The 19,223-nt window shown below is 52.9% G+C and overlaps 1 protein-coding gene across 1 annotated transcript in view; it reads left to right on the forward strand.

Moving 5' to 3' along the window:
• The window catches only part of SHB (SH2 domain containing adaptor protein B), a 132,866-nt gene that overhangs the window by 31,809 nt on the left and 81,834 nt on the right, over window positions 1–19,223 (forward strand). Inside the window, exon 2 of the mRNA XM_043486672.1 lies at window positions 17,411–17,531. Coding sequence (XP_043342607.1) covers window positions 17,411–17,531 — 121 coding nt within the window. The remainder of the gene's footprint in view (window positions 1–17,410; window positions 17,532–19,223) is intronic.

The following is a 19,223-nucleotide window of genomic DNA, read 5'->3' on the forward strand; positions in this document are numbered from 1 at the left end:
TACTAGCCACTGTTTGGCTCTTTACAGAAGAAATTTGCTGACATCTCTCGCTAGACTCTTTCCCTCTTTGAGGGCAGACACTGAGCTGTTTTTCCTCCTGTCCCCTTCTAGATCACCACGGGCGTTGCTGAATTCCAAAACAGAAGTGGCCTGGGTCAGTCCCAGCCCATCAGCTGGGAGAAGAGGTCCCGATTAGCTTAGGCCGAGACCCTCCCCCACTGAGTGACCTGGTCCCAGTCTGGAGATCTGTTCTCATCTCTTTCCTGGATGGCGACACTGCCTCTCTGCGGGCAGGCTTGTGTACCCTCCCACCTCACATACTTTTAGGGAATGAGCCAGTTGTACTGCAGAGCAGCACCCTTTGGGCCCTCAAGCTTGGGGTCTTCTTGAGGAAGTGAGAAAAGGGATTATACTTCTAAAAGGTTGAACAACCGCTGCCTCCACCACCCCCAGTCCCCTGCTTTGGGGTACCATAAAAATCGCAGAAGGAGCATAGAGATTCCAGTGGCAGAAGATCTTAGTCCAGGTTCTTCTGCTGGCTCACCCGGGTTCTGCCCAGAGCTCCCTGTGGCAGGCAGCTCACTGCCTCCTAAAATAATCCTGTGCTGTTTTGCACAGCTGTGTTTGATCAAACAGGCTTCCTAACCTTGAGTTGAAATCTTTTCTATAACCTCCACCAGTTGGTCCTCATTCTGTCGTCTCTGGCCCCACAGAACATGTCTACATCTGGTTCCAGGAATTAACTATACGTCCTGCACTGCACACACACATACCCCTGAATCTTATCTAGAACATACACATTTCTCAGTCTCTTTAATTATGCTCATGAGACATGGAGTCCAGGCTCTTTATCATCCTGGTGGCAGCTCTTAATTAAAGTGCAGGGCCCAGAGCTGGACGTGATTCTCCAGCATCCCTCGTATTTGTGCAGAATGGAGGGAGACAGTCCTTCCTGGTGGTGGAAGTCATAAGGTCACACCACTGCCAATGCCACCAGGAGGCAGCTTGGCTTTTGAGAAGCCATTAGACCATGCGAACACAGCATCACTCTAATAAAGGTCCCAGGCAGCTGAGATCCCTGGGTTATTGCATATCTATGGCAAGTTACGGCATTATTTCTCCTTCCTGCCCACATCGGGCCTGGTGGAGTGTCCATGGGCTTCCCAAAGGGCTCTGTCCCTTCCTGACTTGCCCTGGAGGTTAGAGACACGCACCCAGCCCCCTCACCTGGCAGGTGTGTAGTGTGGTCTTGAGAGAGCTTCGTGGGCCCTGGTTTTATGACATCCCTGGGCCAGGAATGAGGTTAATGTTCTTAATGGCAAAGGGTGAGCCCCATTATTACCCCAGCTCATTAATCAATGGCAGAACCCGTTTTACCTGTTAGGTGTCCTGGTGTGGGGAGTTCATGAATGGGAATCCAATTTCCTTTTTAAAGCCAAGCAGCCTCTCCCCTTCTTAAATCCGGGAGGCAGTTCTGGGGAGGGTGTCAATATTTTAGAGCAAATTGTTTCTTGGGTGGAAGGGGCTCTGGGCAGCCTTTGAGGGCCCTCCCTGCCTTACTCACCAAGCTGACACAGCTGGCCAGGGGTTCCGGGAAAGCGGCAGCAGCTTACCCAAGCTGGTCCTTAAGCCAGTGCCGCCGGGCCAGGACAGCTCCAGTTAGGGGGTCCAGAATGATAGGGCGCTCAGGGCCATCCGTTTAGACCTGTTGCTCACAGATCAGAGGATGGGCCTGACGGAACCCTGGAGAGGGCAGGTGGAGGTGGACCACTCAGGTCCACCACTCAAGTGGAGCCCTTTCATATTGGCTGGTCGGCTGGGGTGATGGTTTAAATGTCCCCAGGGAGTACATCCTTCTGGGGTTCATATCCTTTTCCCCAGATTGTTCAGTCGCTCAGTCATGTCCAGCTCTTTGTGACCCCATGGACTGCAGCATCCCAGGCTTCCCTGTCTATCACCAGCTCCCAGAACTTGCTCAAACTCATGTCCATCGAGTCAGTGATGCCATCCGACCATCTCATCGTCTGACGTCCCCTTCTCCTCCCGCCTTCAATCTTTCCCAGCATCAGGGTCTTTTCAAATGAGTCAGCTCTTCCCATCGGGTGGCCAAAGTATTGGAGTTCAGCTTCAGCATCAGTCCTTCCAATGAATATTCAGTACTGATTTCCTTTAGGATGGACTGGTTGGATCTCCTTGCAGTCCAAAGGACTCTTAAAAGAGTTTCCTCCAACACCACAGTTCAAAAGCATCAATTCTTCGGTGCTCAACTTTCTTTATAGTCTTTATAGTTCTCACATTCATCCATGACTACTGAAAGAACCATAGCTTTGACTAGACGGACCTTTGTTGGCAAAGTTAATACAGCCAGGTATTGATTCTTGTTAAAGAAGCAGGGGCCTGTGTTCAGGTTCACCTTCTGGCTCTCAGCCCCCTCCTGTGCTGACTGATGCTTCTGTGTGCAGAAGTGGGGGGTGTGGATGGGGTCCCCGGGCCTTTCTCCTGCCTCACAGCTGCTGTGGACACCTTCAGAACAATGCTGGCGCTCGTTGCCTCTAGTGTAAGGACATGCCTGCACTATTTTTGGTGGCAGGTTGTGGGGAGCAGGAGGAGGTGGGATCCTGGGCAGGATGGAGGAGGCAGGAAGCAATGGAGGGAAGTAATTGCTCGAAGCCCGGCAGAGTGCACGGCTCCAGGCGGAAGCGGGTGCTTCCCCAGGTGTGGCCCTGGCAGGGTGCAGGTGTGTCCCAGGCACAGGCAGGCCGAGGAAGAGGAAGGGAGACTCCCAGCGCCCAGCTGATGAGGGAGTGTCAGGGTGGCCCTCGCCCAAGTGGGTGTGCGTCTGAGCCAGACTGGCAGAGCTCCCTCTCCTTCCTCTCAAACCTCCCCTCAGAGATTTCGTCCTGCTGTCGGGAAGGAACCCAGGGTTTTTGAAACTCAGGCGGCAGGCCGTGGGCGTCACAGAAGAGCCACAGACTGGAAGGGAAGCGGGCCAGAGTCGAAACCTGCACAACCTCGTGCTCTGAGGCCTTGGAGAAACCAGGAAACCTCTCTGGGCTCTGGTTTATCTCATCCGAAAACAATATAATTGGGAGGATGAAGTAAGACGGTGCTAAAACCTTAGTCTTGCCTGACAGTGGCTGTTCCCTCCATCCTCAGCATCACGTCTGAGCCTCTTGCCAGCTCTCATCCTCCAGCACGCTCAGGCTCTTGGAGGGTCTGGTTTAAGGTTCTCAGGTCCTGGCACCAGCGGACCTCACCTCCAGGGAGTCGAGCGGGGTCTCACTTCCTGGCAGAGAAGTGTATGAAGCAAGGAGGCTGATGACGGGATATCATGTTGGGGATATCTCCTGATGGTGCCTTGTCAGAGAGGCACTCAGCCTCCGCGATCGCTTGATTAACTCAGCAGCAGTGGATCAAAGTTTACTCTTTTGAAATTGATAAGTCTGGGACTCTGTTCAAGATACCTTTGCTCCTCTTTAAGGATAGAGCATTTCCAGTGGCGTGATTTATGACCTTCTTTGGAAGGAGATTTTACAATGTGCACCAGTGATTAAGGCCACTTCCGGCTTGATTCATGAGGTTACTGTCCTGCACCGTGTCGGCATTTCATAGAGACCAGCTGTCTGTGGTCTGGGGTGTGCCCTTGGAGTAAGCAGTGGGAAAAGCGAACCCTGCTAAGTAGTGGATGTATACCAGACCATTGAAATCCAAAGGAGGGCTTGACTTTTAAAACAGTGTTGAGAAAACTGAAATGCCCCCCATAAACCTGGAGGAAGAAGGCTGACAGGTGGACTGGTTATCAGGGCTTTTCCTGCCGTCTCACCTGCTAGAGTTTGTTCTGGTGGTGCTGTATCTCCAGGGAGAGATACTGTACATCACTGAGGACCCGGGGGCTGGGGTCACCTGTCACAGGGCCCTGGCTCAGGCAGATAACTGAGCCGATGTGAAAGGTCAAGGTTCACAGCCACGGCTGTTGGTCAGCGCCCTGACTAGACTTTGCTCATTGGATTTTTTTTTTTGGTTTAGGGCAGACCAGAGCCCTTCTCTCTTTGACCATTGGCTGTGGAAGGGGCCACACATCTGACCTTACAGCTTATCTGGGGGAAAAAAAACCAAAACTGAGGTCCTTGGCCTCCTGGAGCATGTGGGAGGCTGGGCATGTTGTGCCTTTATGGACATGCTTGTACATTCACGTCTAAGAGCGGGTGCATATGCTAGGCATGTGGGTATATATTTACTTATTTTATTTACTAAACACTTAAATGATGTCTACCTTGTGCTATGTGCATGATTCTAAGCATTTGACAGATATTTAAGACACAATTCTTGTAACAATCTCCTAAGGTAAATCTTTGTATTATTCCCACTTTATAAATGAGGAAACTCGGGACAAAGTGTAAGCTGTGTAGCTTGCCTAAGCTTATGCAACCTGTTGGTGGCCCAGCCAGAGAGTGTGCAGGAGCTTGAGTGAAAATGTGCTTGTTTCTAGTACCCTAAGCATAAGGGGCCCCTTATAGGCATGAACCCATGCTTCCCCTGGAGAAGAATGGCCCAACAAACCCTCCATGGATTCATTAGCTCATTGAAGCATCAGGCATTTACTTGGCCCACTTTATGCCAGGCTGGGACTGAGCACTGGGATGTAGATGGGCAGAGCCAATAGGACCACCCGGTGTTGAAAGCTTTGGGCACTGTGGCTTCACCCTGGGGTTCTCAGGGCAAAGGCTGCAGGTCTGAAATCACTCACATGTTTACAGATCTGGCACCTCTGGGTAGGGGATCCAGGGGCAAAGAGAATGGGGAAAATGTGTCCATGAGCCTGGAAAGCTCAGTGATCCTAAGTCCACAGTCCACCTCCTGGGCTCTGGAGGGCCTGATCAGAGAGGAGTCTTGTACAGCCATGGGTGATGGGATGGAGGCAGCAAGTGTGCATGCCCACCTGTGCTTATTTTATTGTATTTCCTTCCAGTCTGCCCCCCCCGCCCCCGCTTTTTTTTGGGCTGATCCACACAGAATGTAGGATCTTAGTTCCCAGACCAGGGATCGAACCTTCACTCCTTACATTGGAAGCTTGGAGTCTTAACCACCGGACCACTAGCCAGGGAAGTCCTGCAGTCCTTTTTTTTAAATGTACTTAAATATGCTTCTTTCTTTCTCTCACACTCTCTGTCTCTCTCTCTTTTTTTTTTTTTTTGGTGTTATATTTTAGAAAAATTGAATTTTCCTAGTTTCTGTGTTGAAATCGGATTTCTGTCAATTGCTGAAGTGCCAAAAAAGGATAAGGCTTTTTTTTAAACCAGTAAAGATTCTGGGGACTTCCATGGTGATTCAATGGCTAAGACTCCACACTCCCAGTGCAGGGGGCCTTGGTTCCTTGGTCAGGAAACTGGATCGTGCATGCTGCAACAAAGATCGAAGACCCTGCCTGCTGCCACTGGGACCTCCCAGCACAGCCAAAATAAATAAATAAATAAAAAATAAATTTTGAAAAGATTCTGTTACCCTCTTTTGTTGGCTGCATAGTGGGGGTCCGCAGGCAGCTCACCCCATCCTAGAACAAGTCAGAACTCCAGCTGCCGGTTCAGAATTGCCTCCTTCTGCACTTTTGGTTGTGGTCTGAACCATAGGTGTCTGCACGAAGGAGGTGCATTTTTAGACTCTACTGAGAACTGTTACTGCAGGCCACTCACTTCCCTGCCTGTGGGGTCAGGAGCCGGCACGGGCTGCCAGCGTCCTCAGCTACAGGGAGGGTGAAGTGTGGGTCCCACAGTGGTCTGGGGCTCTGTCAGCCAGTCAAGGGGGTTGTGGTCCCTCTGCACACAGGCTCACCCTGCTGGGGTCTGTGGCCCCCAAGGCCTTTCCAGGCGTTCACGTGCTCCACCAGCCCAGCCACTGGACGGGAGCTTCAGCTCTCCCTGAAGCTGCCAGGCGACGTTGCAGGCCTCTGAAGGGACTAGTGGCCCGTCAGGGTCCCCACTTGGTTTTGTACAGGTGCGGCTTACTTGTTCTCTGGAACAGTGGCCCTCGCTCAGGAGAAAATGACCCAGGGCCTCGGTCTGAGAACACTGCTTGTGCTAGGGAGGGTGGCTTCACGGGACAGCCTGCTTCCATGAGTCTGTACAGTTTCCACCACCTTTTCAAAGCCATTGTTAGCTGCTCAGAACCCTTGGAGGGAGATGGGACCTGGAGATCCTCTTCCCATTGCATGGATGAGGAAACTGAAATTCTGAGGAGAACAGCAGTGTGGGCAGGCTAGGGGCCAAGCGGGACAGGAGTCTGGGGCCATCTGATGGGCCCTCCTGTTGCTGCAGCTGGGGGTAAACTCACCAGGTGGGAGGCTCTTCTTGGCCCCCAGCAGCGGATGCTGTCAGCCTCCACCGTGTCTGTCCTGCTCCCCAGTCCAGCCTCCTCCAGCTGGCTTGTACCTGCATCTCTCCCCGAGGCTTTGTGCAGGGCCTGCAATGGGGTGGTCATCCTTCCCCCACTCGTGAGGCCGCCCAGAAGTCAGGGCTCTAGAACAGCTTCCAAAGGGCCCTCCCAGAGTTAGTTGGTGTCTGGTTCCCCTGTCCTCCTCACCTTGGTAAAGCGATTCTGAGCAGTGGGTTTATGTAGACAGTGTTCAGAAGTTTCCCAGTTGGGTAGAGTTTGGGTGGTCCACCTTGGTAGCTGACTTGATTACCCAGCATTCCTGCTGCTGTCGCCTCCCTGACCCATTTCCCCATCCCTCCTAAGTGTCAGCTCCCAGATACACCACTTGCACCTGAGTCCTGGCTTCCGGTTCTGGGGAGAACCCAGACTAAGATACCTGGCCTGTGGCGTCTCAGGTGGGAACAACATCCTTCCCCGATTCTCCAGTGCTCTCGCCCATGCGAATGTGGTGCTAACCCTCAGTCCATCGGTTCAGTTTCTCCCCGCCCCTGGAGGAAGATGTTTTCACAGTGAAGGGGTGAGGGCTCAGGTTCAGAGGCGAGAAGGAGACGCCCAGGCTGCCACACCTGGGGGGTCCAGGGAGCGCTGAAGCCCGGGTCCCTGAGTCCAGGACCGCCCGGCACAGCCCCGCCCAGCGCACCTTGTGAGGGCCCTGCTATGCCCAGGGGCCGATCGCCTTATGGAAGGACCCGCCCGAGTCTGCCTCCCAGCAAAGAGCACATCGCGAGCACTGGGTAACTGATTAAACAAGCCGCTGACACCATTACAGACAGGTATGACCCTGCAGCGTTCTGTCCCCGGTAACTTTACCGTACCTTAGGAGGGTGCCAAGTACATGTAAGAAAACGTGCTTTGGGCTTCAGGGACAGCTGCTTAACTTAGAGGACTGCACTTGAGAAAGAGTTAATTGAGGCTTGGTTGCTGAAGGATTTGAGAACATGGCATCGTTTTCAAAAGTGAATCACCGTTTATTGAGCACCCACTATTAAGCTGAATATAATTGGAAACTTGCAAATACGGTGGTGGTAATTATGGCCATGCCGGTGTCCTCCATAAAAAGGCAGTGACTGGGGGTGGGGTGGGGGGGCGGCTGTTTTGTGCTCACATCTTAGAGGCCCTGGGGCCTGGCCTGCCTTGCGGCTCCCAGGTTGGAAAAGTGCATGAATCATCCTAATGGGCTGCATTCAGAGAGAATGACCCTTCACTTGGTATGGTCCTGCACCACCGCTGCTGATTACTGAAATGCGCTGTGCCAGCCTGGGCCCCGTCCCCCCTTGATCCTGCCAGAGCACCGGCTGCTGGGAGAGGCCCCCTGCTGTCCACTCCTGCTGTCTCCTGGGCCCTACGTGGAGCATGGAGGCCTGGTCTTCAGAAGTGCCCGAGACCTCGGGAGAGGCCTTGGCTTCTTTACTTTACATACTTTTCCTTTGCACACTGCGTTTGCTTTACATACTTTTCCTCTGAGTCCACTGGAGAAGTTGTTCCTATTGGACACAGCCTTCTGTTACCGTGAGAAAGCCCCATGGGCATGCCTGATCCTTCCTTGGGAAGGGAACGGCGGATGGGACCAAAAAATGACTCCAATTCAGCCATCTAAAACCCATTTTGGAAGCAGGCAGCTATAAATATGTATGTAGGTCACCACATGACTTAGGTTCTCGTGCAGTTGGGATTTGCCGGGAGTCTGACTCTATCACCCTGGTAATGACATCCAGGTGACTCACAAGACCCTTCCCCACCCTCCCCAGGCCTCAGTTTCCTCAATAAGAGGAGGGACTCCATCAGGCTGGATGATGGGTTGAGATGATGATCATCAGAACTGACATTTCTCAGGACTCACCATGTGCCAGCCCCGTTCTAAGTACATCACTCAGATCGGATCATTTTATCCCCACCCTGCAGTCGTTTTATAGACGAGGGGCCTGAGGCCCCAAGAGGTGACTGACTTTCAGAACCGTCCCCTGTCCCTGCTCCTGATGTTGCTGCCTCCTACACTTCCAGTCTGAAGAGCCCTGCTAGGGAAGAAGAAAATCCCCTTCTTAGCCTTCCTGTCCCGGGTCTGGTCTGAGAGCGCTTTCTAGGCAGTGGCCCCAAACCCAGGAGGGGCACTTGTCCCCTCCTGAGCAGGAAGCTGGGGAGAGAGGACTGTCTGGGAAGGTGGGTGTGGGCGGCTGGGGTTTGCAGGCGGGCTGCGCCGTGCTGGGCCAGAGCTCAGAGGAGGACAAAGGGATGCACAGTGGGTGACCCCGGGTGGACCGGGCCTGGCCTGGGGCTGCCTCTGCAAGGACTGTCTGCGGGGATGGATGAAGGTTCTTGTGAGAGGAGCTAGTGTGCATTTCCTGGGGCATGATGGTGGTGAATATGCCCCGAAAATTTTAAAAAAGACTTTAAGAGGAAAATTAGATGGCCATCCAGGTAGCATGGAAGCTGTGTGGACCTGGGCGTGAAGAAACATTTGGTTGTCTGTTGCTGGCACTGACCTTCACTCCCCGTTCCCCAAGACCTCCTGCTCTGCAGGGCATTCGTGCTTCTCAGGCTGTGGAAAGTGGAGCGTGTTGGGGCTCCATGTGAGATCTCCTTTGCACAATTTAGACACAGGAAAGTTTGAAATCCACTGGACTAGACTGTCTCCCGAGGCCCTCTGAACTCTGACCCCACATGTAGTGACTCTGCAGACCCCCAGATGCTTCTGTCCTCAGGAGGGAGGCACTGAATTCTCTGTCCGTAGGTTCTGGCTAAAAGCAATGGAAAAAATACTAGGATTGAGCTATTTCTGAGTTCAAAATAGAACCTCCCACTGCTTGAGAGATGCTGAGAAGCCGGTGCCTACCACATAGCAGCAAGGTTCTGGGGTAGATAAACGGAGGGCCGGGCCAGGCTCCACTCCAACAACCTCCCACCCAGGACCCACAGCCTGCTCCATGGGGTGAAACTGAAGGAGGGTGAGGTGTGCGTGTGAGAGGAGGGGGGAGGCGGGCACGCAGGGCTGGAGAGGCGCTGACGAAGGCTGTAATTTGGAATGCATTTTTCCTGACAAGCTGGAGCCTGCAGGTGTCTAGGTAAGCAGCTGTGGCCTTGGGAGGGGCAGGACAGGAAAGACCAGTGGAGACCACCGCCTCCTGACACACGGGCCAGCTAAGTGGCTGGTCTGTAAAGAAGCGTTTACAAGGCACCCAAGGTCTGCACAAGGGAACGGACGGCGGCTGCTTGGATTCTGACAACTGTACTGAGTGACTGAAGCGTAGGGTTGTGAGCTCCCGCCCCTGCAGCCTTAGGGGCAGAACCCTTGACCTCCGTCAGTGAAAGAGGGGCCTCGCACTTCGGGGTGACTCTCCGTGGCTGAGTCGGACCTTAGAGGAGAGAAAGGGAACGTGTCCTAGGTTGGTGCGGAAAAGCACCCTCCCCACCATCTGATTTCCAGGAGTTTCGGCTGAACGCCTGAATGTAACTAATTAATCTTCCCCAGATTAATTTTCTTACCATGTCAGAAATGATTTATTGGTGTGCCTGTACGTAGAGGTGGTCTGTGATGGTCCAAGCCAGGGACAGGGGTGGCGAGCAGGGACTGCTTGCCTGTGTCTCCGCGTGGGGGCGAGGTGTCCCCCGCAGCCCTGTGAGTGTTGCAGCCTGTTCTGGACCCTTCGGAGCCCTGGACGTGGGCACAGACCCGGAACACGCTGCCGTCTCAGCACATGGAGGGTGGCCTGGAGGTTCTGTACCTCTTAACCAAGTCCCCGGACGAGGTGCGTCCTCCCCAAAGCACAGAAGGTGAAAAAAAGGGTCGCTCACAAACATTTTTCTTTTTGTGGTTGAGAAATGTGACAGCTGTTGTCACGCCTAATTGCAGCCAATTTTCTCTCTGTAATCATCACTGGGGCCTTCTCTGGGGCTTCTTCTTGGGTCTCTGTTTGGTCTTCCAGACTAGGTTTTCAGCTTCTCGTGGGCAGAGACCCCAGGTTGATCCCAGGCTCCCCGGAGGTGCCACCATAGCCTATTCTTTATAAACTGCTGACACGTCCCCAAGTCATGACATTATTTGCTCTTCGCGATGCTCACGTAAAGTTGAGAAAGCAAATAGTTCTGTGCTGTTTCACAGAAGAATTGCTGAAGCTTGGGGAGATAAAAAGAAGGTTGCTCAAAGCTCCCCAGCAAGGATGAAGGAGAGTCAGCTCGGGCCAGAACGCTCCGTCTGGGACCTTTCTGCTTGGCGGGGTCCTTCTGTGGAGCCGCTCTTTTTTCTCCGTTTTTGCTCCGTTCTGGCCTGCTGCTGAGGCTTTGGCAATTCCACCCACCATGGTCATGGTTGGGGTTCTGCGGACAGCCACCCACTAGGTGTTCCTTGAAGCCGGTGTCCTGCTGGGGAGCAGCTGAAGCGCACTAACAGAGCGCAGACAGGTGGTGTCCAGTCTTCTGACCTGTCCTCAAACCACACACCCACCTTAGAGCCTCTGCTTGGGCACCCGAATGGCAGGCGCTCCAGGTCCCGGGCAGCTGCTCCTTTCACTGGCTGTCAGATGTCCTTCCTGACTCATCGAGCTCACCCCTGTGGAGTTTGGGTCTGTGTGGAGCATCTGTCCACCTCCTCTTCTCCAGGCAGCCCCTCGTCATTGGAAGCCCTCTCCAGACCCCCAAATCCCTGTTCTGTTAATGCCATCTCTTGGTCAGTGTGGCAACCGAGTCTCCCTCTTGAGGACGTCAGGCCTGCCAGGGCCTGTGTCACGGTGGGCCCCAGAGGAAGACCAGGACTCCAGCCTGCCAGTCCCCTGACGGGGGGAAGAGGCAGGGAGCCGCTGGCTGCTGCCGCCCTGCACGCTGTTCACTCACCTTCAAGGTGCCCTCCTGACCCCCAGAGTGGACCCGTGTGGCTCCTGGGTTTCCAGCTGGCAAGCCAAGACACAGCACCCCAGGCTGTCCTTCATGGCCCCTCTGCCCCTGCACAGTCAAAAGGCAGGCCAGTCGCACACTGGCTTGTGTTTTCAGCCAGGTGTGTTGAATTATGCTAGAGTCAGCACCCATCGCCTCCCTAAGGCAGAGAGAGCTCCTATTGTCTTAGCTGTTCTCTCTCTCTTTTATTTATTTATTTATTTTTGGCTCTATTAAGAAATAAAATACAATTTATTGATTGATTTACTTTGGGGTCTTCTGTGCTGCACGGGCTTTTCTCTAATTGCCACGAGTTGGGGCTACTCTGTTGCAGCGAGCGGACTTCTCATTGCGGAGGCCTCTCTTACGGCGGAGCACGGGCTCCGGGGCGCTCGGACTTCAGTCGTTGCCGCTCATGGGCTCAGTAGTTGCAGTCCCCAGGCTTCCAGAGCACAGACTCAGTAGCTGTGGCACTCAGACTTAGTTGCATGTGGATCTTCCCAGATCAGGGATCGAACCCATGTCTTCTGCATTGGCAGGCGGGTTTTTTTTTTTAACCGCTGAGCTACCAGGGAAGCCCCTTAGTTGTTCTTTAAAGTGGTTCAAATGCGGTGGGGAGGTTTAGTCATTTAACCTGGGGCTCCTGACCTTTTTGAGAAGTGCCTGACACTTTGCAGGCATATATGAATGTGGTGGAGGGAGCAACAACTTTATCAGTTATCAGATTCTCAAAGAGATCCATGACCCCCGAACCATGAAGAAAGCTAGCACAGTTTTAAGAATAAATTGATAAGCAAATGGTCCAACTGGGACCATGTAGAACGTTCCCAGGTGTGTTCACATGCAATTTGCTTTAGAGCAGAGCAGACGAAAGCCCCGCGCCTGGAAAGGACACAGGGCCCCATGGGTTGCCGCCCCCTCCCTTTCCAGGAAGAGGAGGGCAGCGGAGGGTGGTGGAAACTGGTCTTGCCTCATCCCGCAAGTAGCTGAGCTGGGGCAGCCCGATGCTGCCAGTTCCCAGGCGGCAGACCATAGGAGGTGCCTGTCTGGCTTGGAGGAGGTGCCCACGGGGCAGTGGGGACAGCTCAGGCCTCCCGCTCCTGGAGGGTGGAGCTGCCCGTCTCGTGTCCCTTCTCTTCAGCAGGCTTGCGTGCTTTTAGCAGGGACACCTGTGCATTTCAGCTCTTCTCCACAGTCCCACCAGCCCTCCCTGGAGCCAGGGAGCCTTCCTAGAGGGTTTGAGCAGTAGTCTTTTTCTGAAAGGATCTGTGCTTTGAACAGAGAGCATTGCCCCTCTTCACAGCCAGGCCCCGCCTCGGCCTTGGCTCCCCTCAGGGGGCAGAGCAGGGTCTGGCCTCCCCCAAGCTCAGGCGCGTTGCTCAGTCTGACCGGCCCTCAGGATTGCACAGAGGGCGCCGTCACTCCCGCGTCTTGGATCCTGGAGGTGGACCAAGGTGTGTTGGATCATCTCTTACTCCACTTAACCCCCAGGGAAGAAAGCAGGAGAGAGCTGCATTTTACCATGACTTCTTGCTTCACTTTAATGAGCAAGGCTGAGAAACATCTGGGAAAAGTGGAATTCCAGAGTCATATCGAGAGGCTTAGCTTTAGATTGGTGGGCGAGGGGGCTGGCTCTCACTTAAGATTTCCCAAACTTTACTCATAAGAATCACCTGGGTTACTTATTAAATATACAAGTTATTAGGGCTAGGAATCTGGGTTTTATAAAACAAGGATTCCAGGCCATGCCTATCTTCAGACTAGTTTAAGTAGTTTATCTCCTCTACCAAAAATAACCTGTGAAGAGGAGTGCTTTGGAAAATTTAGTTTTCCATAGGATTGAGCAATAAGTTTTTCTGGTTTCAAAAATGTATTAATATTACAGACAAGTCTCCTTTTATTTTCTCTCATCACCCCATCCCGGTCCCTCCCTCCTCCCGGGGGAGGTGTCAGTTTGAAGAGTCTGTCTCCGCAGACATTTTTGCTACATTAAATAGAGATACAAGTTTCTGTTTAATTTTCATACATAGGTATCATCTTGTATTTATCGTTCTAAAACCTGCTTTCTTTCTATTCAAAGCTATCTCATGGAGCACAGTGTTGGTGCACATAGAGTTAGAGTGACTGCTTTTTTTTTTTTTAATCTAAAACATAATATTCCTTAGTAGAAACTGGCACGGTTTATTTAGCAATTCCCCTATTGATGGACATAGAAGGTTCTTGAAATTTCTCTTTATTACTTGCTTTACTGAGCATCTTTGACAAGTCTCCCTGTGCACATTTGGGAATAAATACAGAGAAGTGGAACCGTTGGGTCACTTTTGGAGTTTAGTGGATTCTGCCCAAAGTTAACCTTCACAGCGGCTCTACCGTTTTATCTTTCCACCCAGAGCCTGTGGAGAGAGAGGACCCGGTTCCCCAAACAGGTGCCACTGTCTCGTCAAAGCCTGTGGGCCTGTGGCCAAGCGGAGACACCCACTTCCTCTAGTGCTTCCCTTTGGGGGTGAATTGAAAGACTACCTCCTATCATGGAACTAAATCCTCAGGAAAACCCAGGCTTCAGACTGCTGTCAGGGCCGGACCAGTTCCACCCAGCAGTGTGTGCAAAGCAGAAAGGAGGCCTGTGGAGCTCACTCCAGAGCCTTGTCAGAGAGGCACTAAGTGTGCTGGGATTCTAGAATCCTCTGGACTGCGGTGGAAAGGAAAGGAAAGTGAAGTCGCTCAGTCGTGTCCAACTCTTCGCGACCCCACGGACTGTCGCCTGCCAGACTCCTCCGTTCATGGGGTTTTCCAGACAAGAATACTGGAATGGGTTGCCATTTCCTTCTCCAGGGGATCTTCCCCACCCAGGGATCAAACCTGGGTCTCCCACACTCCAGGCAGATTCTTTACTGTCTGAGCCACAGGGACTGCTGTAGGCCATGTACAAAAACGGGAGGTTGGGACAGGGCTCTTGAGGACAGCAGCACCCCCTGCACCCCGCTCCAGTGTCACCGCTTTATAAGCCTATGAAAGTCCTTCAGGGCCACTGGCTAACCTGGGCATCTGCAATTTTGTTTGAAAGCAAGAAAAGGCTTGCCTGGGTTTTAGCCATACCTGGCTTCTTTTCTCAGAGAGGGGCAGGCAGTACGCCCATCCCAGAGGCCAAAACAGTGAAAGAAGATGTGTTAGGCAGCCACACTCAACAGCCGTCTTTCTGCTGCTCTCCTCTCTGGGGGAGCGGCAGGCCCCGTGGCCTGGCTTCCTCTCTCAGCTCTGCACCTGCCCTGTGTAAGGCAAGCAGGCCATCTGAAGGGTCCAGCGCCCTGCTGGGTGTTTGCCAATTCAAGATCAAAATCGAGGAAAGCTTCTTGTATACCTGAGTGGCCTGACCTCCAGAGGGGTCCCGGTTGGCTCACTTTTGCCGAAACTGTTTAATTACATTTAAGATAGTTGTCCACTAACGGGGGTGTTTTAAAGCAAAGCAGTGTCCCTGGGCAGCTGGGATAGTGGCCACCCTTGAGGCCAGTGGTACATTGCATGGCTAAGCTCCCCACTCAACTCTCCTAACTCGTGGTTAAATTTTTACTCCAAAAACCAGGACGTGATTTTATAGAAAGGTCAGACAGCTCAGTGAGTGTTTGCCGAGTTTCTCGTTGCTTAAACCTCAAATTCCCTCCCCTCTACCAACCTTACTTTGAAGTTTGAAAGGAAATTGATTAAATATTATACATTTTAGGAACCTTCCGATTTGCTTCTTAAACTAACAGAATTCTAAACTTTTTTTTTTTTTTTGTAAACGGAAGGATTTTCAACTGTCAGCAGGTATAACTAGAACCATATGTCAGCAGAGACCAGGAGCTTTCCCTGGTTTCAGGATTTGTAAATTCTTATTGAAACGGAAGCAAGCAGGGCAGGCAGCCTGAGGGCCTCCGTGACAGCCTGAGCTCAGATCTCATTTTAATTAGAAAATACAGATAGCTCCTGCTGAACCGAAGGCCTCCCAGAGCTCCCGTCCCAGGGCGAACAAAGATTTGGTTTGTATCCTGCTTGCCTCTGTGTTTGCAAATTACTGAGCACTTCCGGGAGGAGCCAGAATGTTGATTTCTAGATTATGCAGCCCAGCACCCTCCGCAGCTAATTCGCCCCCACAAAGTGATTTTGTTCTCTTGGGGAAATATTTGCTCCCTTCCTCGTTGCAGAATAATCGGGAGGGTGTTCACGAAGAAAAGAGACCGCGAGGAAGGCGAGGACGAGAGAAATGAGATTACTTGTCATCCATGGCAGGTTCATCATTTTCTCCATTGGACTTCTGGCCCCTTGAACTCTGAGACCCAAAACCCTAGGCGCCCCAGATCTGCATCTGAGCTGTGCTGTAGGACAGTGGTTCACGTGTCTAATTTTCTCCCTCATGTGTCCTGCAAATGGTAGAGTAGAAATAGCATACGGAAGACACGACAGCAGAGGAAGGCTACCTCCTCTCCCCCATCTGTCCCTGCCCGGTGTCATCTGAGCTCCGGGAGTCCCCAGAAAGGCCACGAATGCAGTGTCAGCATCTGGACGCGCCCCCACTGGGACCCGAGCCTGACCCAGAGCCGCTTCGGGGCGGTGGCAGCCGGCCTCGCACGCGCTCAGACGGTGCTCCAGCCCTGGGTCTTTCACCGATGAGCCTGCCCTTGTTCAGCGAGCGGTGACTCCTGTGTGTGATGCCTCCCGCCCGCCCCCCTGGCCACACGCTGGTGACAGGGCAGCTGCCCGCGGTCCTTCCGCGGGCATCACATTCCGGGCAGCTGGAGGTCACTCTGCTCACCCGGCCGGGGCTGCTGCCACAAACTGCCACTTCCCCGGCAGACAAAGGGGGATTTTTCCCTTCCCCTGGGTTTACAGGCCCCTCAAATGCCTCACATTCCAGGAGCTGGGTGAGAGTGGAGGCTCCTGTGGTTTCTAATTAAACTCACAATTTAAATAACAATTCATGAAACCCCAAGGGTTGAGAGACAGGCCAACCTGCCCCCCTCCTCCCGAGAGAGGCAGCTGGGTGGCCCTGGCTGGGAGGCTGAGGACTTGCCCTTTGCCAGATGTGGGACCAAAGGAGCCCAAGTCACAGTGAGTTTTGATGGAGTGAGGGTGCATTGAAAAGGGACCTGTGCTTTCCCCTCTGGTGAGGGTGCCCCTCCTGAAGGTGAGGGGCACCTCCAATGAGAGGAAAAGTTGCTGTGTTTGCTCTGAGCCTGCAATTGGGAATTTTTACCCTTCTCCTGGGAAAAGAGAAAGCTTTGAAGTTTTCAAAACTCAGATTTCTTTTATGGTCTCAGGGGACTCCCCTGGGTACCCCCACCACCTAGCCCCAGGTGACTGCTCTGTTTGTTGTGGAACTTTCGTTGTTTTCTGGGATACAGACAAGTGAGGAGTCCAGGAAGGAGGCAGAGGAGCCAGCAGAGGGTCTCGGTTCAGCCCCCGCCCGCTCTAGGCCTCAGTTTCCCCATCTGTCACAGGAGAGTCTTCTGATGTGTGGCTTCCAAGGCCCTTGCTGCCCTTAGCAGTCTGCCTGGCCATCCCCGAGCTGCTCTTGTGTTTTCACCAGGCCCGGCTGGGGCCTCAGTCATCTTTGCAGAGCGTTGATCTCACCGAATTGTTGTCTGATTACCCAAGGCATGGTTGTGTTCCAGATTTGGGAAAGTGGAACGCTGGACATAATTGTCTCGAGACAAGCTCTTCTATGCCTCAGCCAGCACCAGGAGCATGTCAGCATTTCTGGGCTTTCTGCGAGCTGCTTTCCAACTGTCCTCCGTTTCCATTCATTCCGTTACCCTAAGCAAGTCGCAGCCCCCGAAGACGCCCCCCAGGTTCTTGCCTCTGTGCTTCTGTTCTGAGCCACTGTGCCTGGAGCAGCCGTCCTGCCCGTGCAGGCCCAGGACCCTCCCTCAGGATGGAGCACGGCAACGTGGGTTTCCTGGTCCCCCTGCAAGAGTCAGAGCTGCCTGCTGGTGGGCGCCAGTTCAGACTCCTGCCTCCGCCTCCCCTCCCTTGCCCATCTGGCACAGACTCGGTTTATATTTGTTGGAGCAAAGCCTGGCTGTGAACAGAAGTGAAGTAGGAAGCCACAGGTGGACTCACACCCTTGCCATCTTCCCTGCAGGTGACCATCGCTGATGACTACTCGGATCCCTTTGATGCCAAGAATGATCTCAAAAGCAAAGCAGGAAAGGGAGAGAGCGCAGGCTACATGGAGCCCTATGAGGCCCAGAGGATCATGACTGGTAAGCACGGACTCTTGCAACTCCGCGGGGAGGTGGGTGGGTCACGTGGTCACCCGCCCGCCTCTGCAGGGGAGGGTGTGTGCTTTGGAGGTGGTGGTTGGGCGGTTGGCACTGTGTTGAATCTTTGCCACAGGTTATCTGTTCAGGTTTCACTAACCTCAGGAAGAATCCGGCAGGGCACAGCGACTGCCCAGAGATAGCAGGGTACTAAGTATAGTTCATCAGGAGAAGAAGAAGTAAGTGGGGAGGTGGGGGGAGTTTCTCTTAGGAATTTCTAGTTAAAAAAAGATACAGCTTTTGAGATGGAAAGCTTGGAGCTTCCTAGCAACCAGGGCAATAAGAGAAACAGGCCGGGTTACCTTGCTTTTATTACTTAGTAGAAGGGGGCAGACTAGGTCATTAAGGACAAAGTTATCCCTGCCCCCAACCAAGAAAATCTGTTTTAGGACAGGAAGCAGCTTAAAGCACCATGGTCTTTGTGGCAGGTTTATAGGAAACACAGAGACTTTTCTCCTGTAACTGTTTTCCTATTGGCCTTTGATGATGAAACCTGTCAGAGCAGCCATGTAGGGCCCAGGAGAATGTGGCCGGTATGTGGTATCCTGGGGGGTCTGTTTTCACCAGAATCATACTTGGAACATCTTTAAAAAAAAAAAAAAAGTGTCTATTTGGCTGCCCTGGGTCTTAATTGTGGCATTCGGGATCTTCAGTCTTTGTTGCGGCATGCGAGATCCTTAGTTGCAGCATGTGGGATCTAGTTCCCAGACCAGGGATCGAACTGAGCCACCTGCCGTGGGGAGCACAGAATCGTAGCCCCTGGACCACCGGGGAAGTTCCAGAGCATCTTTAAAGAATGAACAGATATCAGATAGCAGCCGTCTTGACAGACCCCAGGCATGGGCGGGTGGTAGGGAGATCACAAGCAGGGGAGAAACCCCCCATGAGGGCCCCGCTGGCTCAGGAGGATGGTCCAGGCATGGAAGAACACTTGTGGGTTGGCCTGCTCTGGCCCTGAGCAGGACAGTGATGTGAGCAGGGGCACCATGTACCACGGACCGTGGGCAGGTGGCCCTGAATTCTGGGTCCTGTTGAGTTGATGCCTTGTATGTCTCAGGATTTGGGACTCAGGTGCCTCCTCCTGTGACCCTCTTATTGTTTATTTGGTGTTCCTGTTTTTGAGCATGATCTCCTGATTCCTTCTGAATTTAAAGGAGGAAGGGAGGGACTTCCCTGGCAGTCCAATGGTTAAGACTCTGTGCTTCCGCTGATTGGGGAACTAAGATCCCGCATGTGGTGTGGCCAAAAGGTAAAATAAAAAATAAAAGAACATATTGAGGAGAAGAAGAAGGAGGGAGAGGAGGAGGAGAAAGGGAAAGGAAGCACCAGTCACTGAGCTCTTAGCACATGCTGGGCCTGTGTTGAATGTTTGCTCTCTGGCTGCAGAGACCCTCTAGGATAATTGCTGAAGAATCTGGGTATGAGTCCAGGCCCTGCTTCCAGGACTCTGCCTCATGTTCTTCCTGCTCACGGAAAGCAATTCTCTGGCTACCTGTGTAGGCTCCAGAACATCTGGCTGCTTTGTGAAGGGCTTGAGCAGGAAGCAACTGCTCAGACTCTCGAGGGCCGCCTCTTATTCCCTCTCCCATCTTCCTGGTCTCTCTTGGCAGAGCAGCCTCTGTGGGCACTCTGACA

Source organism: Cervus canadensis, chromosome 14 (assembly GCF_019320065.1).
Source record: "Cervus canadensis isolate Bull #8, Minnesota chromosome 14, ASM1932006v1, whole genome shotgun sequence".
Classification (NCBI taxonomy): domain Eukaryota; kingdom Metazoa; phylum Chordata; class Mammalia; order Artiodactyla; family Cervidae; genus Cervus; species Cervus canadensis.